General features: G+C 37.9%; 1 protein-coding gene across 1 annotated transcript in view; it reads left to right on the top strand.

Moving 5' to 3' along the window:
* Positions 1-1,669: 1,669 nt before the first annotated feature.
* The window catches only part of LOC128094001 (vomeronasal type-2 receptor 116-like), a 28,776-nt gene continuing 6,796 nt past the window's right edge, over positions 1,670-23,649 (top strand). The window contains exons 1-5 of the mRNA XM_052712003.1: positions 1,670-1,884; positions 15,380-15,671; positions 16,539-17,345; positions 18,184-18,411; positions 19,992-20,115. Of these exons, the coding sequence (XP_052567963.1) occupies positions 1,670-1,884; positions 15,380-15,671; positions 16,539-17,345; positions 18,184-18,411; positions 19,992-20,115 (1,666 nt within the window). The remainder of the gene's footprint in view (positions 1,885-15,379; positions 15,672-16,538; positions 17,346-18,183; positions 18,412-19,991; positions 20,116-23,649) is intronic.

Genomic DNA, 23,649 nt, shown 5'->3' with positions numbered 1-23,649 from the left:
ATAGAAAGACATTCCATGCTCACAGCTTGGTAAAACTAATACTGTGAAAATCACCATTTTACCAAAAGCTATTTTGTCCCTACAATCCCAATTAAAATACCCACCTCCTTCTTCACACAAACAGCAAAAAGTTTCTGCATGGCTAAAGGAACAATCCACCAGGTGAAAAGGAGACCCACAGTATGGCAGAGTCAGAAAAAAAAACTAAAAATGTATTAAAATAAAATAAACAAACAAAATGACCAATTCAAAGAAGTGGACCTGGTACCTACACAGAGAGTTATAATAAGAAGAAAAAATGGATCAAGAAATCTCAAAAAAATCATTATCCTAAGTTATTAGGGAAATGCAAGTCAAAAGAGTTTTGTAATTCATCTTACCTCAGCCAGAATGCCAAAGAGTAGCAAAACAATGGCCAACAAATGGTAGGAGTGGTACTCAAGCCATGGAGTTCTCAGGGACTGGAGGTAGGGTGGCAGGAAGGTCTTCTGAAGCCAGACTGTTAAGGTAGAGGAGGACAGGAAAGATAGTGAACCTCCTGTGACCTAGCCCAGTAATATTGATTCATCACTATCAAGAAGCCATTATATACACAATGATTCACATTCTGTATTGTGCACAGTTTGCATTGTGGTCACCTTTATGTTAGCATGCATCATGGCTACCATATCACATACAGTAGAGTCACGGACTTAACTCTTTCCTGTGCTTATGGAAAGAGGGTCCTTCTCCTGACACCTTTGCTTAGTGTTTGGAGGGGTGAAAACCTAGATGTATTTCTAAGGTATTATATTTCTTAATGGCATTATGTTCTCAGACTTAAATCATTAGATTTAAAATATTACGTCTAATAATTAGACTTAAATAAATCCAATGTTCTAGGATTAGGGCGTATCATGACAATATGTCGATTCAGTGGTTTACGGTGGATGAATGAATATAACAGAAAGTCAAAGTTTAGATTCAATGAGGAAACTTGATTTCTACATTAACATGAAGTTGATAATTTAGAAATCAATTCGGCAGAACCATTAGTTTCATCAGAAAGAGACACAAACTGTATAGAGAGGGGCCTGGACACAATACTGGTGTTCAGAAGTACATCTGTGGAAAAGGATTCTGTGACTCATGGAGACCATGGAAACAAAACTAGGATGGAGAGTCTCCAGATCTGGAGAACATGGTGTCTGCTATTGTGTCCTGGTCAGACCTGCCATGGGCCTTTTTGACCCTTTCCCCTTTTATTTACCATGACATCAACTGGTGTAACACAATTGTATCAACATAAATGGCTTTCCCACGAGTAGTTTCTTGGTTTACACTTGTGGCAGAATCCACTAAGATGATTTCATGTCTTGGGACTTGTTCTCTATGGTCTTGGATGAAATCATACTGCTTGTGGCTGGAGAAGATCCTAAAAAATATTTTTATGCATATTGTGTGTTGTTCTGAAAGCAAGGCCTCAGATTCAATGCCTGAGGGAAGTAATCATTGGATAATTCCACAGGGGAGTGAACATTCCCATCAGAGAGAAATTGAGATGGTTCAAGGGAGAGCTCCAGTCACCAATAAAATTAGAAACATTTACACACATGAGCTATGTATATATGTGCTGGACCCTGTAGAGTCCACCTTATCATGCTCGTGGGTGGGCAGATACTTTGTGAATATGCTGTGCACTTGGATTTTTATCTCTTGCTTTCTGCAGATTCCTATTCTTGTGTCCTCCTACAGAAGCAGTGAGTGCTTAGTCAGAATGAACTACCATTTAACTGGTGAAGGAAATGTGGTGATTGTTGGATTTTTCCCAGCTTTTGCTGTCTATCCACTCAACAAAACAACTGATTGGATAATGACTAAATTTAACAGAGATATTATGATCGAGTAAGTCTTTTATTCATTTATTCCTTTTCAATATTTGGTACTCATATGCCCTAGGGGAAGTACAGACTCAAACATTATTCCATCTCTAGCCCATTAAGATATTTCCTAGTGACACATCTGGTGTTTCCAAATAGAAGAAGGAATTTGGGTTTTATTCTTTCTCTTTTCTGTTGTAGACATAAGGAATTCCACCCCACCCCACCCCATATTCTCTGTCATACCTATATCTCCTCAGGATTTTGATGTCTGAAATGCTAGTTCTGCAAGAGAAAGATTACATAATAGAGGATTGATATAATATTTGAGGGGATTCTAGAGTTCTAAACACACTCCTGTGAGAAGGGATAATGTCACTACAGTTAGTTGCTAGCAATTTCCTTGTGTGAGGCTATAGTAACAAATATTGTCTCTGCTGCAGAAGATTTCAGGGCAGGAATGACAGGATTAGACACTGGGACCTACTGTCTGATATAGAAATGCCTTTGTCTGTCTCAGATACTTCATCTGACTTCTAATATTTGTATTATCTGATAACTTATGATTGATGTTCATCTGTTTGTTGCATATACAATATGTCTATGTGTATTTGTTCCTTGTTATGAATGTGTTTCTGTGTACACATTGACTGTGATTGGGCCTCTGAAATATTTTCTAGAATTCTCAAAGATGCAAGATTAAGACATACTGTCAGACAAATCTGCTTAAGTAACTTCAGTACTGCTAAAAAGAAACCATCATGTATGTTAGGATTTGAAAGAAGTCAGGTATATTTTATCCCAGGCTGACATGCCTCTAGCATGAGAGAAGTGCAGCTTACATTCAAGTCTGAACTCAACAAGGCAACATGGAATATATATATATATATATTCAGGAATTAAGTTGGAAGCAATGGATGGAAACCCACCTAAAGCAAATATAGAACAGATGGATTGTTGTCCATGTGATATTACTGTGTCTGCTGAAATATGGCTGTGGAGTAAGTCTTCAATTCAGCAGTGGAATGGGAAAAACGTTCAAGTACGAAGTGTCATTTGACATAAAGTACATTGTGATAGGTTTAGTCTGAAATGGACATACCAATGGTAGCTGGGAAGATTTCAAAATTGGCATCTAGATAAAATATTCTATGGAAGAGTCAACTGGCTCCAGGGAACACTGCTTACTTCATGTAAGGTTACAGTGCTGTATGGTCTACCAGACACTGGATCTTGCATGCTAGAAGGAGACTCTTGTGCTTTACAGCAGATGGTGTCCCTGTTCCTCCCTGTTCCTCCTCTTCTCCTCTGCTGTTCAATTTCAGCAGCTCAGGCACCACTCTCCATCAGCCTGAGTCCCTCTTTAGGTTCTACAGCAGCAATCCCACACCTGCAAAGATCACACTTGTAATTACATGAGCTCCTGTGGCTGCCTTGTCTAATATGTACAAGAAGAGAGTGCTGTGTCAATGTGATTTGATATCTTATGAAGTCAGAAAGAAATTAAAATAAACTTATAAAAGCTATAAGAATTTAACATATTTGATTAGACAAGCCATTTTCAATTTACACTTTTCATAGAGAATGAGACACAAGCAAGCATATGCACTTCAAAACTCACAACTGCTTTCATGCTTTTGATAATTTGTTTTACATAGGTGTGAGGAACTATGTGTGTAATTTGTTAGAAGAATTATTCTGTCATTCTCCAGTTAAATTTCCTCACTGTAGCTGAATAAGCATGTTTATCTTGATTACCATAACTACAAAACACCATAAGTCATAGAGCTAGCATTATTTTATATGACACTAATTATGTGTAGTCTAATTTTCTAATAGGATTTTACTTTCTTGTCAAAATTAAGAAGATGGCAAATGAATATTTCATAGGTACTGAATAATGTCTAATAAGTACAATATATGTCTACCATCTGATTACAGAAGATTAATTACATAAGCACATGTTGACGTACACTAATAGAATCTATATGCGAGACTAATTTCCCTGCAAAGTAATAATGACAGTTTCTCACTGCGTTAGAGTGCTTTTCCTTAACACTAACTTAAAAATATGACTGACTTAGTACATTCAAGTTGCACTATCTAAGTTATGTGTGCATTTGTATATGAATAAATTGAAAAAATTTATATTAGAAGAATATGAAACATTAGATTTTAATTTTTTTCTATTTTACTATGGATATTTTTCAATTTATATTTTTTCCAAATTAAAAGACATAGGTATCTGCACACTGGTTATTTGAAAGCATTTGCAATGTAATGTTTATTTTAATATTTATATTATGTGATACTGAAGGCATAAAATAACACAAACTTTAGTTGTTTAGATATTTATCAATTATCAAAACTATTTATCAGAAATTGCACAGATTTCCTGCCTTGCTCTAAACCTATTTTAATTAAGTTTTGCACTGTCATAGTTATCAGTAATATTTATACATGTTCATTTATCATCATGACATCAGTATCTACAGGGTAAAGGATGATAATTTAATATATATAAAAATGTGAAATGATTAAACTATGGAAATTATCATGTCTCTCTTTTCAGTTTTAATCGTATTAATTGTTCATTTTATAACCAGCGATGTACTATCAGAACCATGCATCTGACTGGGTATCATGGTGGTGTGTGCCATTAATCTGAGCACTTGTGAGGCATAGGCAGATGAACCTATGTTTGCAAGGCAAGCATGGTCTACATAGAAATTCTGGAACATGCAAATGCATATATTGAGTACTCTTTTAGAAATATCTTTTTAGATTCTCTTACTTTAATAGCAGAACTAGTAAAACAACATATTTTATAAATACCTTTTAGTGAAAAATTCATATGTAATAATATTTTGGGAATATATGACCCTCTTGAGTTGCCCACAGTGTGTTCATGTCCCAAGAGAACAAAATGCCAAGCTCTAAGCTGTGTGCTCACAATGAGATGGAGAACCATTGTCCCATTTAGTTTTGCATTGTTGTGTACATAGTGCATATAATATAAAGAGGTCCTTATTGAAATCATATGGACTCTGTACGTGTTTTAAAAAGCTTTTAAACTAATATATTTTGTATTAAACTTTTCTGCTCAAAAGTTTGATTTTCATATTCCATTGGTTGTTGGAAAAAAATGAAGGTTTCTGGGAGAGAATGCTGATATTTTGAAGATATTCTCAAAGTATTGTTTCATGTGGGTGGGTTTTTGAAGGCTGCTGTGTGCATAGTGGACAAAGAGTACGTTCTGTAAACATATCCTCTATCTAGAGGTTTACAAGTCCACAGGGTGTGTCAAATCTAGAGGTAAAAGTGACTTATGATGTCATTTAACTTCAGTATCTCTCTGTTTAATTTTTCTCATGTCACCTGTCTGTTTTTGAAAGTGAGGTATTGAAATGACCCACGATCTCTGTGCTGGGGTTGATCTGTGCTTTTAAATCTAAGACTGTTTCATCAATGAAGTTGGGGACTCCTGTATTTGATGTATATGCGATTAGCATTATAATACCCTGTTTGGATTTTACCATTAATGAGTACAAAGAACACTTCACTGTCTCTTCTAAATAGGACAGTTATGTCTGCTTATATTTGTTGAGTTTTTTTCTTATTTTCTTGTTGTTAGTACATCCTGACTGCAATTTTCCCTCCCTCACTCCTCCCAGTTCCCGTTTTTCCTTCTCCCCCAGATCCACTCCTCCTCCATTTCCCTTCACAAAAGAGGAGGACACCCAGGGATATCAACTGGAAGGGCATAACAAGATACAATAGCACTAGGCACAAACTCTCATATCAAATCTGGCAGACACATCGCAGTAGGAGGGAAAGGTCCCAAGAGCAAAGGAAAGAGTCAAAGCCACCCACGCTCCCACTGTTAGAGGTATGGTAAAAACAGCAAGCTAACAACAATAGCATGGATGCAGAGGACCTAGCACAGACCTGTTTAGACTCTAATTGCTGCTTTAGTCTCTGTGAGCCTCTATGAACTCTGCTTAGTTGACTCTGTAGACCTTGTTCTCTTCATGTTCTTGACCCCTTTGGCTCCTATAATTATTCTTCCCCCTCTACTCCAAGCTCCCAGAGGAGGGATCCAATGGAAATCTTCAATTTGGGCTCTCTCTCTCTCTCTCTCTCTCTCTCTCTCTCTCTCTCTCTCTCTCTCTCTCTCTCTCTCTCTCTCTCTGCCTAATGTTTGGTTATGGGTTTCGACATCTGCTTTCATCAGCTGCCAGCAAAGAATTCTCTAATGATGATTGGGTTAGGCAACATTTATGAGTACAGCAAAATATTAAGAATCATTTTACTGATTTTTTTCTAGCCTAAGTCTCTGGGCTATCCAGGCTTCAGTTTCTAGTCATCTAGACAGTGACAGGCATGGGCTTCCTCTCATGCCTTGGCCTCAAATTAGACAAGTAACTAGTTGGCCAATCCCACAAATTCAGCGTCTCCACTGCTCCAACACATCTTGAAGGGAGGATAAATTATAGGTCGAAAGTTTTGTGGTCCCACCACTGGAGGGCTTGCCTGGTTACAGAAGATGGATGGTTCAGGACCCATATCTTCCATTATTAGAATTCCTTCCCTATTGTCACCTTCATAAACTCTTAGGAACTTCTACTGGACTAGGTTTCCCACACAAAATGCAACCCAATTCCAGTCATCTCTCCAAATATCCTCTTCCTTTATCCCTCCCCCAAACCTGACCCCTCCTGTTTCAATGTCCACATCATGCACCATCCCCACCCTCTGTATACCCAAAAATATATTCCACTTCTCCTTCCCAGGGAGATCCATGAGTCCCCATTAGAGCCCTCCTTGTTACCTAGTCTTTCTGGGTCTTTGAATTGTAGCATGATTACAATTTATTTAGCAACTAATATACACCTATAAGTGAGTATATATCATGTTTCTCTTTCTGGGTCCATGTTACATCAAAAAGGATTATTTTTTCTGGTTGCATCCATTTGTCTGCAAATTTCATGATGTCATTTTTTTCTAACAGTTGAATAATACTACACTGCATAAACGTAACAAATTTTCTTTATCCATTCTTTGGTTGAGGGAAATCTATATTGGTTCCAGCTTCTGGCTATTATGAATAAAGTCCCTATGGATATGGTTGAGTATGTGGATTTGTGGTAGGATGGAGTATCATTTGGGGATAGGCACAAGAGTGGTAATACTGGGACATGAGGTAGACCAATTCTCAATTTTCGGAGGAACTGCCATATGGATTGCAATAGTGCTTGTATGAATATGCACTCCCACAAGCAATGGAGGACTGCTCCCCGTGCTCCAAATACTCACCAGCATAAGATGTCACTTCTGTTATTAATCTTAGCCATTCTGACTGGTATAAGACAAAATTTTAAAGCAATTGTGATTTATATTTCCCTGATGGCTAAGGATGTTGAACATTTCTTTAAGTGTTTCTCAGCCATTTTGGTTTCCCCTATTGAGAATTCTCTGCTTAGATTTGTACTTCACCTTTTCACTGGATTATTTGGTTTGTTGATATCTAGTTTCTTCAGATTTTATATATTTTGGATATTAACCCTCTATCTGAAGTAGAGCTGGTGAAAACTTTGCCCCAGTGTGTATGATGCAATCTTGTCCTATTGATGGTGCTCTTTCGGTTCCATAAGGTCCCATTTATTAATTGTTGGTCTTAGTGCAATGACTAACTATTGAGGTGCTGTTCAGGTAGTCATCTCCTGTGCCAATGCATTCAAGGCTACTCCCCATTTTCTGTTCTGTTAGGTTCAATGTGTCTGGTTTTACTTTGAAGTCTTTGATACACATGGACTTGAATTTTATTCAGGGCAATAAATGTCGATCAATTTGAATTCTTCTACATGCAGACATACAGTTAAACCAGCACCATAGTGGAAGATGCTTTCTTTTTGCCTTGTGTCTCTCTGGATTCTTCATCAAAAATCAGGTGTCCAAAAGTGTGTGGATTTATGTCTGGGTCTTCAATTAGACTCCATTGATCATCCTATCTGTTTTTTAGGCCAATACCATGCAGTTTTTATTGCTACAGCTCATAGTACAGTTTGAACTCAGAAATAGTGTTACCTCTGGAAGTTCTTTTATTATACAGAATTACTTTAACTATCCTGGGTTTTTTATTTTTCCATATAAAATTGAACGTTGATCTTTCAAGGTCTGTAAATAATTGTCTTGGAATTTTGATGGAGATTTTATTGAATCTGCAGATTGCTTTTGGTAAGATGGCCATTTTTACTATAATGATACTACCAACTCATGAGTGTGGGAGATCTTTCCATCTTCTGATATCTTCTTAAATTTTTTTCTTCAAAGACTTGAAGTTTTTATCATACAGGTCTTTCAAACGCTTGGTTGCTTAGTTGGAGTTACCCCCAAGATATTGTACATTATCTGTGAATATTTTGAAGGGTGTTATTTTCCTGATTCCTTTCTCAGTCCATTTCTCCTTGTATTGGGAGGGCTACTAATTTTTTGAGTTAGTCTTGTATCCAGTCACATTGCTGAAGGGGTTTATCAGGTGTAGGAGTTCTGTGGTAGAATTTTGGGGGTCACTTATGTGTATTATGAGATCATTTTCAAATAGTGATACATTTAATTCTATCTTTCCAATTTATATCTACTTAATGTCATTCAGTTGTCTTATTGCTATCTAGAACTTCAAGTACTATATTGAATAGATGTGGAGAGAGTAGACAGCCTTTCTTGTCTTCCAATTTTAGTGGAACTGCTTTAAATTATGCTCTACTTAACTTGATATTGGCTATAGGCTTCCTATAATTAAACCTTACTATGTTGAGGTATGATCCTTATATCCCTACTCTCTCCAGCCTGCTTAGTTTTAGTTACATTTGCATGGAAGTTTTTTTCCATCCTTTAACGATAATTTGGGAGCTATTGTTAGTTGTAAATTGTGTTTCTTGGAGACAGCAAAAATCTGGCTATTGTTTTCTGATTCAACTTCTTTTCCTTTTCTTGTAAGTAGTATTATGAGACCACAAATATTAAAAGTTATTATTGAATGGTATATATTAATTCCTGGAATTTTATTTGTGTTTTTAGACATTTTGTTAGAGGTTTATTATTCAGGCTTATTTCAGTAACAAGTTCTGGAATTTTTTAATGTTCCCTCTGCAAACTTGAATAAGTTTATCCTTTGCTAAAGACCTAACTTTTCCTTCATTTGCCTTTTCAAAATGGGTTTAGTGTCCATAATTTTCTTCAACCACTTTTTATCATGAAAAGTTTACCTTTCTCTGTCATTATGATTGATAGTTTGCTGGGTATAGTGGTCTGGGGGAGTGTTGGAGCTGTCCTGTATCTTGGAGAATATCAGCCCAATCTAGTCTGGTTTCCTAGTAGCTACTGAAGGAATCTGTTGCTATTCTGAAGGGTCCCTCTTGAATACAACTTGATCATTCTCATTTTTAGCTTTCTATATTCATTCTTGGTTTGGAATATTAACTGTCACTTTTGTTTTATAACATAGGAATTTTCTTTTGTGGAAATTTATATTTGGAGTTCTGCAAAATCAAATAGATTAACATATATCTATAGAACAATCCAACCAAAAACTAAAGAATATACATTCTTCTCTGAAGCCCATTAAATTTTCTCTAAAATACACTACGTATTAGGATAAAAGCAAGTCTCTAATGTACAGGAAAATTTAAAGCACATCCTGCATGCTGTCAGTCGATATGGACTAAATCAGGATATAAACAACAAAAAAGAAAGATCACAAATTCATGGATATTAAGTTACACAAAACTGAACTATAACTGACTGAAGGAAGAAATCTAGAAGGACATTGACATTCCTAGAATTGAATGGAAATGAAATCATAACAGATCAAATCCTGTGGAACACAAGGACAGCTGTCACAAGAGAAAAGTTTATGGAACTGTGGATCCATGTCAAAAAGAAATGAAAAATTCAACAGAAATAATGAATGAAGCCAATAGCTAAGATCAATAGCATGTTAGTCAAATCAACAAAATAAAAAAGAGAATTCAAATTAATAAAATTAGAGAAGGAAGGGGAGAGATTTACAACAGACATTGAGAAAATTCAGATGATCATAAAGGTATGTTATAAAACACATATATTCCTCTAAATTGGAAAAAATTAAATTAACAGGTGAATTTCAAGATGTAAAAATGACCTACCAATGAAGTTACAAATGAAGTTAATAGTTCAAATAGACGTATAATATCCAGTGAAATTAAAATATTAACTGAAATATCCCAATTTAAAATAAAATTTTAAAGTTGGATGGAGTTGGTGCACAATTCTACCTGGCCTTCAAAGAAGACCTAACATTAATATTTCTCAAATTCTTACACAAAATAGAAAAAGAAAGAATATTTACTTTGGAAGATGGTATTACCCTGATTTCAAAAACATACAAGCCAGGCGGTGGTGGCGCACGCCTTTAATCCAAGCACTCGGGAGGCAGAGCCAGGCGGATCTCTGTGAGTTCGAGGCCAGCCTGGACTACCAAGTGAGTTCCAGGAAAGGCGCAAAGCTACACAGAGAAACCCTGTCTTGAAAAACCAAAAAAAAAAAAAAACCATACAAACACCCTACAATGAAATGAAGAAAAATTAGCAGGCAACCATTTATGAACATTGAAACAAATAAAATGCTTGAAAACAGAACTCAAGAACACACAAAAATGATTATGCACCATAATCATATTGCCCTTATCCAATAGATGCAGGACTGGTTCAACACCTCTAAATCAATGAATGTAATCCACCATTTAAACACACTAAACGACAGGGAAAAATGAATCATCAGATTAAATGGAGTAAGGCCTCTAAGAAAAATCGAAGATCACTTCATGATGAAAGTCTAGGAGAAAATAGGTACAAATAGAATAAATTCTGTTTTCTTATCAAATGAATTTAAGGTGTTATTCATCTCCTCTTCTACAGAACCCCGCAACATGAAGAAAAAAATATTGCATTTATACTAACCACTAAAAACATATCAACAGGGGAATGAACTTTGGCACACAAATCAAGGAACTATGTATAAAATACAGAGTCAATGAAATAAAACTTCCCAAATATTATATTTTTCTTATGAAATGTCATAATATTCTTTCATGTTTGTGGAAATTTGGTGGCTACAGAGTGCAAATTATTTTCCTCACTAGTGACTAATATTAAGAGAATGAGTAGATATATCAGAAGGTGACATGATTGCAGTGCAGTATAAGAACTAAATTTACTTTTGCAGGTCACAAAAGCAAAATGGGGGAGGGAGCATTACAGTGCAGATGTGTAAACCTGTTGTTTTTGGAGAAACGAGGGGGAGAAGCAGGAAAAATCCAAGTTGATGTGCCATGAAATACGTGTTATTAAATATGGAGGAAGATAATAACCCCTATTTCAAGTTTTCACTGTCTACAATCATGTACATGCACACATGCCACAGAAAAATATATACAACATATCACACAACACACTTAGAAAATGAATTGTTATGGAAATGTCAACTGATGTTCAGACAGGTTGAATGGCCTGGAAGATCCTGAATTAAACAATGTCTTAGTAACTAGTGGCTTGATCAAGAAACATTTTATTTTTCATGGTTGTGCAGATTGAAAGTTGAGTTCTAGGAGATCTGAAGAACTTCTACTAATGCATGGACAGAATTTATCACAGATATAAGGCAACTGAATCTTTGCTTACCTTCTTAGAGCTCAAGTTATTGGTAGGTTCACATTCAGGGTATTTCATAGTCTTATAGAAATAAAACAAAAAGCCTTTGAAGTCATATAGGAATTTAATACAGTAGCAACTTCTTAAAATATATACATATATGAAAGAAATATCAATGGAATCACCAAAAACCAGGGGAGAGAAAGCCCCAACAAAATATTTTTCACCAACAGACAAAACTTCCAGTTCTGTTCTGTAGGCTGTCGCTTTGCCTTGTTGACCGTATCCTTTGCTCTACAAAAGCTTCTCAGTTTCAAGAGGTCCCATTGATTGATTGTTTCTCTCAGAGTCTGTGCTACTGGTGTTCTATTTAGGAAGTGATCTCCTATGCCAATGCATTCAAGACTACTTCCTACTTTCTCTTTTAGCAGGTTCAGAGTAGCTGGATTTATGTTGAGGTCCTTGATCCACTTGGACTTAAGTTTTGTGCACGGTGATAGATATGGATCTATTTGCAGCCTTCTACATGTTGATATCCAGTTTTGCCAGCACCATTTGTTGAAGATGCTTTCTTTTTTCCATTGTGCACTTTTGGCTTCTTTGTCAAAAATTATATGTTCATAGGTGTGCGGATTAATGTCAGGGTCTTCAATTCGATTCCATTGGTCCACATGTCAGGTTTTATGCCAGTACCAAGCTGTTTTTATTACTGTAGCTCTATAGTAGAGCTTGAAGTCAGGGATCGTGATGCCTCCAGAAGTTGTATTATTGTACAGGATTCCTTTGGCTATCCTGGGTTTTTTGTTTTTCCATATGAAGTTGAGTATTATTTTTTCCAGGTCTGTGAAAAATTGTGTTGGTATTTTGATGGGGATTGCATTGAATCTGTAGATTGCTTTTGGTAAGATTGCCATTTTTACTATGTTAGTCCTGCCTATCCATGAGCATGGGAGATCTTTCCATTTTCTGACATCTTCTTCAATTTCTTTTTTCAGGGACTTAAAGTTCTTGTCATATAGGTCCTTCACTTGCTTGGTTAGTGTTACCCCAAGGTATTTTATGTCATTTGTGGCTATAGTAAAGGGTGATGTATCTCTGATTTCCTTCTCCGCTTCTTTGTCCATTGTATATAGGAGGGCTACTGATTTTTTTGAGTTGATCTTGTATCCTGCTATGTTGCTGAAGGTGTTTATAAGCTGTATCAGTTCCTTGGTGGAATCTTTGGGGTCGCTCAAGTATACTATCATGTCATCTGCAAATAGGGAAAGCTTGACTTCTTCCTTTCCAATTTGTATCCCCTTAATCTCCTTATGTTGTCTTATTGCTCTGGCTAGAACTTCAAGTACTATATTGAATAAGTATGGGGAGAGTGGACAGCCTTGCCTCGTTCCTGATTTTAGTGGAATTGCTTTGAGTTTCTCTCCATTTAATTTGATGTTGGCTGTTGGCTTGCTGTAAATTGCCTTTATTATGTTTAGGTATGTTCCCTGTATTCCTGATCGCTCCAATACCTTTATCATGAAGGGGTGTTGGATTTTGTCAAATGCCTTTTCTGCATCCAGTGAGATGACCATATGGTTTTTTTCTTTGAGTTTGTTTATATGGTGTATTACATTGATGGACTTTCGTATGTTGAACCACCCTTGCATCCCTGGAATGAATCCTACTTGATCATGGTGGATAATTGTTTTGATGTGTTCTTGGAGTCTGTTTGCCAGTATTTTATTGAGTATTTTTGCATCAATGTTCATGAGGGAGATCGGTCTGTAGTTCTCTTTCTTTGTTGTATCCTTGTTTGGTTTAGGAATTAGGGTAATTGTAGCCTCGTAGAAGGAGTTTGGTAATGTTCCTTCTGTTTCTATTGTGTGGAACAATTTAGAGAGTATTGGTATTAACTCTTCTTTGAAGATCTGGTAGAATTCTGTGCTGAAACCATCTGGTCCTGGGCTTTTTTTGGTTGGGAGACTTTTAATGACTGTTTCTATTTCGTTAGGGGTTATTGGACTATTTAAATAGTTTATCTGGTCTTGATTTAACTTAGGTATGTGGTACCTATCCAGAAAGTTATCCATTTCTTTTAGGTTTTCCAGTTTTGTCGAATAGAGGTTTTTGAAGTATGACCTCATGATTCTCTGGATTTCCTCAATGTCTGTTGTTATGTCCCCCTTTTCATTTCTGATTTTGTTGAATTGGATGCTCTCTCTCTGTCTTTTGGTTAGTTTGGATAAGGGCTTGTCTATCTTGTTGATTTTCTCAAAGAACCAACTCTTTGTTTCATTAATTTTTTTTGCCCTGGAGGAGATGGGAATGGGGGGGGTTGGGGGGAAGGTGAGGGGGACGGGAGGGGGGGAACAAGGGAATCCGTGGCTGATATGTAGAACTGAATTGTATTGCAAAATAAATTTAAAAAAAAAAAACTTCCAGTTCTGGGAAGGGCTAATTGAGCTGTTACCAAAACAGGCCCCCTGGAAATGCCCAAACAACCCAGGCTACTGCCAAAGCTATTGGTTGCTCTCCACAAATTGATGGTAAAACCCCATTGCTGAAGACAACACTATAGGACTCATTGAATATGGAGAAGTTGAGCTAGTGCCTACCTAGAATCTTTGCTCCTATACACTAGGGTTCATGGAACTGAAAGGCAGTCTGCACGGAGATTGCTGGAGGTAAACACCAACCTAACCATAGACACTCCAATCTATATTGATGTCCTGCCTGCAAAATATACTGGTGCAAAATGGCTCAAAGCTTGTTGGACTAGACAACCAATATCTGATTGGATTTTAGGTTCACATCATGAAATAGAACCCAACACCTCTCAGACTGTCAAGAACTTGAAACAAGATAGGCCATGAAACCGGGGGAAACCAAATACTATTGTTTTGCTAAAGACATGTGACAATGTAATGTCACCTAAGGATATTCTGCTATATTCATAGATCATTGTGTCACTCAGTTATCGTCAAAGATGTTCTCTCCAGCCGTGAAACACTCAGTCCTAAATGAGATACCTTCATAAAGTCCTTTCCCTCAGGGCTCAGGGAACCCAAGAGAAGAGGAGGTGGAAAGATTATATGAGTCAGAGAAAGCCGAATACACTGAGGAAGCAAAGGTTTTCTAAACATAGCAGGACTGATACACATATGAACTCAAGAGACTGGGAAGGATGCACAGGGCCTGTACCACTAAGACAGATGGATTGCCAGCACTGAGAGAGGAAGTGGACATAAGCCCTCATCTTTAATTCAGAAGCAAACTCCAAGTTGTCACAAGCCTCCATCACGAACCCAGTTGCAAATACAATAACTTGTTTTCTTCAAGGGAGTCTCGTTGGGTATACAAACAATTCATAAGTGCAGACCCCATGCTCAGTAGTAGATGGAAAACAAAAAAATAAACTTAATAGCATCTGTGTATTTTAATTTTTTTAAGATTATATGACTTTTGTGCACAATTATTGTTTCTGATTTCTTCTATTCATGATTTTCTGTGTATGAAAATGTCTACCTTTTCCTCTATTGTGTTTCTTGTCTTTTTCTTTGGATTTCTGTCTTCTGTTTGTTTACTTATTTTATCCAATTTTGGCTTCTCGGTTTTTATTTTAATTTATCAAGATTTTCAGGTACTTGTTTGTTTTCTAAAAGAGACAGGAAGAAAGGGTATAGATTTGAGCAGGAGGGGAAGTGAGGAGAACCTGGAGGAGTTGGTGGAGGGGAAACTGTAATAGGATTATATTGTATGAAAAAAATCTATTTTCAATTTGCTTGCACAAATGTCATGTGTTGTGTGGTGTGAGTCTTCCTCCTAAATATTGTTCTACCTTCTGTGCAGGTTCAAGTTGAGGAATTACCAATGTATTTTGGCCATGATGTTTGCCATTGAGGAAATCAATAGCAATCCCTATCTTTTACCTAATACATCCCTGGGATTTGAGATTCATAATGTCCCAAATGGTCAAAGGGCCACTCTGGCAACTCTTTTTGGCTCACTTTCAGGGAATGGCTATGGCATCCCTAATTACAGATGTGTAAGAGAGGGCATGTCAGCTGCTGTACTTACAGGACCATCATGGGCAATATCTGAATACATAGGGACACTGCTGCATCTTTACAAATTTCCACAGGTGAGAGAAGGTGATGGGATAAGACATGATGTCAGCTCTGCTTGGTGATATTTCAGCTGTCTGTGAGGACAAGAGCGCAAGCTTGAGTAACTCTTCATGGATAGGGAAATAAAGGAGACACTGTTGACATATCTATATTTTTGTAGCTTAGAAGAAAGAGAAGGGGAAGGAAGGGTGGGGTAGACACACCACTATTAAACCTCTAAATGTTGTCTGTATTTCTGCAGGATATCAATCACACTGTAGTGTGCATGCATTAATTAAGTAAAATCAACCTTGGTTCAGGGGCAGAGCCTGCAAATAGTTGCATGGAATTAGCCATAGAGCATTCTGATGAATCAGGAATACAGATAGACAGCACAGGAAGGGGTAGGGAGGGACACGGAATTTGGTTCTTTGTTTTGCTTTGGGACGAATGGAGAGACATGTCTGTTGCTGGGTCTCTAGTCAAACAGGAAGGTCACATGGATGCTCTTTGGTCTCTATGATCTAACAGGTTTTCAACCTCACATCTGACTTCTCAGTCTTTGTTGGTAAATAAAATGATAGACACTTAGTTTAAACCTACATAGAGCAGCCACCATGTACCCAGGATGTGGGACTGGATGCCCCTCCAGGCTGCAGCCTGCATGGCTGTTGGGGCACTGACTGTGGGGCTGTGGGGCTGTAGACAGTCATTAAAGTATCAGAAGATTCATGTGCAGCTGCTTGGCTGACCGAAGAACATCACTGTATGTTCTCATAAACCCACAGGAACACAGATTTGAACTTCAAAGCAGGGTTGTCCTAAAGGCTTCAAACCATTGCTGTAGAATTTTGTTCATTTTTTATGACAACGTTTTTCTTTCCAATTGTTTTTCCCTACAGCTTAGTTTTGGGCCTTTTGATACTACCCTGAGTGAACAAAAAAGGTTTTCTTCCCTGTACCAGGTGGCCCCCAAGGACACATCTCTCACACTTGGCATTGTGTCTTTGATGCTTCATTTCCACTGGAACTGGGTTGGGCTGTTCATCATAGATGATCACAAAGGTGCCCAGATTCTGTCAGATTTGAGAAGTGAGCTGGAGAAAAATGGAGTCTGCATAGCATTTGTGGAAATGATCCTAGCTGTCAGGGGTTCATTTCTAACCACATCTTGGAAAAATCAGGTGAAAATCCTGGAATCATCAGCAAATGTGATTATTATTTATGGGGACACTGATTCTCTATTGAGCTTAATAGTAAATATAAAGCAGAAGTTAGTCACATGGAAAGTCTGGGTCCTGAACTCACACTGGGATCATTCCACATTTGATAACTATTTCCTGTTAGATGCATTACATGGGACCCTTATTTTTTCACACCATAAGGAGGAGATGATTAATTTTACGGATTTTGTTCAGACAGCCAATCCTTACAAATACCCAGAAGACATTTATCTTCATGTATTATGGCACTCATTCTTCAATTGCTCATTTTTGAGGAAAAACTGTAAAATTGTGGATAACTGTCTGCCTAATGCATCCTTGGGATTCTTGCCAGGGAACATATTTGACATGGCCATGAGTGAAGAGAGTTACAATGTGTACAATGCCATCTATTCTGTGGCCCAGAGTCTACATGAGATGACTCTCAACCAAGTACAATTTCAAACTCTTGGTAAAGGAAAAGAGATGGTATTCTTCCCATGGCAGGTAATGTCACTCCTGTGGTATCATACCATCAGCAACATGCCACTCTAAGGGTTTATAAATGCACTAAAACTAGACAATACATAGTTTAGATTATTTTCTCAAAATCTATGAGACTGTGTAAGGAGGAGTCTGTTTTAAGTCAATATGGAATTGTATTGCAAGGGGTCATACAATATTTCCAGGGTAAATTTTTCAATACAAAATGTCCATTAACCCCAGAGATTTCACACAACAGAAAACACACAGACAGAGAATTGTCACAATGGACATGGATACCTCTAAAATGCATTACATAAATGAACACTCATAAAATCATTCATTTTACGTAGTGAAACTCTATTTTCAAAACTTAATTGGATGTTACAAAATTTTCTTTTTTATTTTATTTCTTTTATATGAGCGTTAGTGTTTTGAATGCATGTATGTCTGGTGAGGGGTTCCATTCCCCTTGACCTGGAGTTACAGACAGCTGTAAGCTACCATGTGGGTTCTAAGAATTGAGCCCCAGTCCTCTGTTACAACAGTCAGTGCTCTTAACCTCAGAGCCATCTCTCAGGCCCAGGTGTGACTATATTTTAAAAGAAGGTGGGAGTTTTCTCCATGCACATACATGATTTAGGAGTGCTGAGTTCTGTTTTCTAATGCAACTAATTGAAATATTTTAGAACCATAACGATGCTTCCATTATCTTTGGATATAATTTGATTGATATGAGTGATACCTGTATTAAAGGTGCTTTTCACAATAAAAATTAAAATCAAGAAGACATGTTGCCTAATTCTGCCTTTGTTGTACCTCTCTGGAGTTCATGTAACATAACAGCATGAATCTCTTCCAGCTTCACCCTTTTCTAAAGAACACTGAACTCATCAATCATGCTGGAGACCAGGTGGTTCTGGATTATAAAAGGAAATCATATGCAGAATATGACATTCTCAATTTTTGGAATTTCCCAAAAGGTCTTGGGATAAATGCAAAAGTAGGAACATTTTCTCCAAATGCTCCAGAGGGCCAGAAATTGTCCTTATCTTCTCACATGATACAGTGGGCCACAGGATTAACAGAAGTGTGTGTCATCTTACTTCACTATTTTGACCTGTATGTAAATTTCAAAAAACATATTTATGCCCACACAGGACCCATTTATAGACACATAATAACCACCAATATAAAGAATTCTCTTCACATCTCACTTTTCTAGATTAACTATATATTTTCCAGTATGGCCATTTATTTAATATGGATTTTCATCATTATTACAGATCATCTGAAAAAAAAGATTTATTTGATCTCACTTTGAAAGTTTTTAGCCAATGGTCAGTTGGCCTTTGTAGCTAGGGTTTTTCTCTCAGTGTCCCGCCAAGCCCCAGCAGTCCCGGAGCCCACTTATAAAATAAACATACAGACACTTATATTATTTAAACTGCTCGGCCATTACCTCAGGCCTACCATTGTCTAGCTCTTTCTCTTATACTCAGCCCATTACTGTTAATCTGTATGTCGCCACATGTTCCATGGCTTTACCTGCTGCCTTTACATACTGCTCCCTGGACGGCAGGCTGGCTTCTCCTACAGACTCCACCTCACAGCCTCTCCTCTCTGTTTGTCCCGCCTATCCTATACTTCCTGCCTGGCTACTGGCCAATGAGCATTTTATTCATTTACAACATACAGGACATCCCACAGCAGGCCTTTTGCTTCTAGGCTCCTGTCAAGGCAGAAGAGCATGAGGAAAATATTTAGACGTGTTAGTTGTTTGTTTTGCTATTGCAAAAACGCTACTTAACAAACATATGGGAGGTTTTATTTGTGTCATAATTTGAAGGTATGTTCATTCACTGTAGGAAATCATGTTTTAAGGCGGTAGAGATAGCTGTTCACATTGCATAAACAGTCAGGAGGCAGAGATAACTGAATGCTACTGTTATCATCCTTTCTTCCTTTACATTCATTAGGGACCAGGACCAATAACTCGAGATCGCCCACTTTAGAGAAGTTTTTCACCTCAAGTAACTTAATGTAGAAAACCTTTCACAATAGTTCTCCTAGATTGTTTTCCATGAAGGTTCTAAGATGAACCACTACCGTGGAAGACAAGATGAATATGTACCATGGAAGAAAAAAATTATTTGCCTTTCTATCCAGGAGTCAAGAGACAATAGGTTATAGTCTCATCAAGACATGCTACCGGGCTGGAGAGATGGCTCAGAGGTCAAGAGCACTGCTTGTTCTTCCAAAGGTCCTGAGTTCAATTCCCAGCAACCACATGGTGGCTCACAACCATCTGTAATGAGATCTGGTGCCCTCTTCTGGCCTGCAGGGATATGTGCAGACAGAACACTGTATACATAATAAATAAATATTTAAGAAAAAGACATGCTACCAAGGACCTGTACTCTTACTTTTACACCTCATCTCATAATCTTTCAACATTTTGCCAATAAAGTGATGTTATTAGGGTTAAGCATTTTCCACATGGGCCTGTAAATGATACACTTCAGCAATAAAAAATTCAACTGTATGAATTTAGAAATATTAACAAATAAATTAAAAGTTCTAGGTCTTATCGGGGGTCTGTTCAAAAACACTCTATTAGAGATTCCATAAAACATGGCCATTTGCTAACATTCATATTATTATTCTCAGATTCCTCAGTCTGTATGCAGTAAGAGCTGTCATCCTGGATTCATGAAAACCCACCGAGAGGGTGAGGCTTCCTGTTGCTTTGACTGCAAGCAATGCCCAGAGAATGAGATTTCCAATGAGACAGGTACATTTCAATCATGCAGAAAACATCACAGCTCTCCACACCTGCAATATCCAAGCAAATGAAAAATATCTGTAAGTGAACTGCAATCAGTTCACTTCAGTGAAGACAATCAGTTTTCTTCCTCCCAACTGTTAGAAAACAACAGGTTGCAATTCATTTTTCCCACTCGAAAAACACATTCATGGCATTGAAATTCATACCTGCTTTGTGTTCTTGAATCCTTGTGGACATGTCTGTCTACAGAAAACCACTCTTCCCATACCACTGCAGTATGCTGCATGTCATCATGCACTTTGTCTCTATTTCTTCTCTATTGCTGTGGAAAGGCACTATAACCAAGCAACTTATAAAGAAGACATTTAATTGGCTTAAAATTTCAGACTATTAAGGGTCCATGAAGGTACAGCAGAGGCATGTGTGGTAGATTGATGAGATAGGCCCCCAAAGGTTCATACGCTTGCATACTTGGCCTACAGGTGTGAAACTGTTTGGGAAGGATTAGGATATGTGGCCTTGTTGAAGGATGTCTGTCACTGAGGATGGGAATAGAGATTTCAAAAGCCTGCTTCATTCCCATTTATGTCTCTCCTCTCTGTCTTTGTCTCTGTCTCTGTCTCTGTGTCTCTGTCTGTCTCTGTCTGTCTCTCTGTCTCTGTGTGTGTGTGTGTGTGTGTGTGTATGTGTGTGTGTGTGTGTGTGATGCCTATAAATCAGATGTAAGCTCTCAGCTATTTTTCCTGCTCCATTCCTTCCTTCCTGCAGCTTGCCATGTTCTCCATCTGGAACTGTGAGCCTGCAATTATATTCTTTCTTGTATTAGTTGTCTTTGTTATGATGTCTCTTCATAGCAATAGAAATTTAACTAAGACAGTGTGACGACAGGAACAATTGAGACTTTACATACTGATACACATGAAGGAGACAGAGAAGAAACACTCTGTTCGACAAGATCCTTAAAACCATTCCACAACAACAGGCCTCTCTCAAAAAGGTCCACATCTCCTAATCCTTTCCAAATAGCTCCACCAACTGGGGACAAGTCACCCAAATATGTGATGTAAGGGGAAGCATTCTCACTCAAACCACCGCAGTTTTCTCCTTTATACCCATAGACTTGTGAACATGGGGTGGTTTTATTTTTTTTTACTTTAATTCAATTTTATGATAATTCTATATATTATACAATACATCCTGAGAACAGCCTTCCTGTCCTTCCCTCCACCCAGCCACACACGCTACCTCCACTTCTGTCCCAGATTCACAGGTTTTTTTCAGTTCCTTTCCAAAAATGTTCAGTGATATCAACTGAACTTGACATAACAAGATGCAATAAGACTGAGCATAAACTCTCATATCAATGCTGGACCAGACAACCCAGTAGGATGAAAGAGTCCCCTGTGCAGACAAAAGATACTCCCACTTCCAACTGTTAGGAGTCCCACAAAAATCTCAAGCTAAAATAAACTCAGCATGTATTCACAAGGACTAGCACAAACCCATGGAGGCTCGCTGAATGCTGCTTCAGTCTCTATGAGCCCCTATGAGCCCTGCTTATGTGATTCTTCAGGCCATGATCTCCTGGTGACTTCAAACTCTCTGACTCCTACAATCCTTCCTCCTCTTCTTCTGTGTTGTTTACCAAACTTCCTATAATGTTTGGCTGTGGGACTCTGCATCTCATCGGCTGCTGGAGTAAATCTCCCTGATGATGATTGGGCTAGGCACCAATCAATGATTATATCAATTACATTTCCCTTTCCCAGGGATTTCCATTTGTCACCCCTAGAACCCTACTTGTTATTTAGTCTCTCTATGTATGTGGAATGTAGTGTGATTATCCTCTACTTAACAGCTAATGCTCACTTAAAAGTGAGTAATTATCTTGTTTGTCTTTCTTGTTCTGGATTACCTCACAAAATATGTTTTCTTTTTCTACTTCCATCCACTTACCAGCAAATTTCATGATGTCTTTTTTTTCTAACAGATGAATAATACTCCCTTGTGTAAATGTACCACATTTTCTTTATTCAGTCTTTGGTTGAGGGATATCTAGATTATTTCCTGTTTCTAGCTATTATGAATTAACACTGCTGTGATCAGGGTTAAGCAAGTTTCTTTATGAGAGGATGGAGTGTCCTTTGGGTATGTGCCCAAGAGTGGTATAACTGGGTCTTGAGGTAGGTCAGTTCCTGATTTTCTGAGAAATCACTATAGTTGTTTTATAATGGCTGTACAAATTTTCACTCCCACCAGCATGGATGAGTGTTCTCCTTGCTCCGTGTCTTCACTAGCATAAGAAGTCACTTGTGTGATTGATCATAGCCATTCTGATTGGTGTAAGATAGAATCACAAAATCTTTTTGGTTTGCATTTCCCTGATGGGTAAGGATATTGAACATTTCTTTGAGTGTTTCTCAGCCATTTTAGTTTCCTCTATTAAGAATTCTCTGTTTAGATTTATTCCTTATCTTTTCATTTGATTATTTGGTTTGTTGATGTCTAGTATCATTTGGATATTAGCCCACTATTTGATGTAGAGTTGGTGAAAATTTTTTCCCATCTGTAGGCTAAAATCTTCTCCTATTTATGGTGTCCTTTGCCTTACAGAAGCTTATCAGTTTCATGAGGTCCCATATATTAGATGTTGATCTTAGTGCTTGTGCTATGGGTGCTCTGTTCAGGAATTCATCTCCTGTGCCAAAGAGAACAAGGCTGCTCCCCACTTTTTCTTCTGTTAAGTTCAGTGATTCTGGTTTCTTTTGCAGTGAGTCTGCTTTTATGTTGAGGCTTTTGATCCATTTGGACCTGAGTTTTATGCAGGATGATGATTATAAATCTATTTGCATTCTTCTACATTCAGACATCCAGTGAGATCAGTACCATCTGACGATTGTGTTTTCTTTTTTCCATTGTGTCTCTCTGGCTTTTTTTTTTTTTTTTTTGTAGTGGAAGCTTTTTTTTTTATTATTATTATTATTTTTTTTAATTTATTTTAATTTATTTTGCAATACAATTCAGTTCTACATATCGGTCACGGATTCCCTTGTTCTCCCCCCTCCCGTCCCCCTCACCTTCCCCCCAACGCCCCCCCCCCATTCCCATCTCCTCCAGGGCAAAGCCTTCCCCACAGACTGAGGTCAACCTGGTAGACTCAGTCCAGGTAGGTCTAGTCCCCTCCTCCCAGGCCGAGCCAAACAATCCTGCATAGGCCCCAGGTTTCAAACAGCCAACTCATGCAATGAGCACAAGATCTGGTCCCACTGCCTGGATGCCTCCCAAACAGATCAAGCCAATCAACTGTCTCACCCATTCAGAGGGCCTGATCCAGTGGGGACCCCTCAGCCATTGGTTCATAGTTCATGTGTTTCCATTCATTTGGCTATTTGTCCCTGTGCTTTATCCAACCTTGGTCTCAACAATTCTCGCTCATATGAACCCTCCTCATTCTCGTTAATTGGACTCCCAGAGATCCACCCAGGGCCTAGTCATGGATCTCTGCATCCAGATCCCTCAGTAGTTGGATGAGGTTACTAG

Source organism: Peromyscus californicus, unplaced genomic scaffold (genome assembly GCF_007827085.1).
Source record: "Peromyscus californicus insignis strain IS unplaced genomic scaffold, ASM782708v3 Scaffold_4__1_contigs__length_199733344, whole genome shotgun sequence".
Lineage (NCBI taxonomy): Eukaryota > Metazoa > Chordata > Mammalia > Rodentia > Cricetidae > Peromyscus > Peromyscus californicus.
The sequence above is the reverse complement of the archived record's forward strand: the minus strand, read 5'-3'. Positions and strand labels throughout refer to the sequence as shown.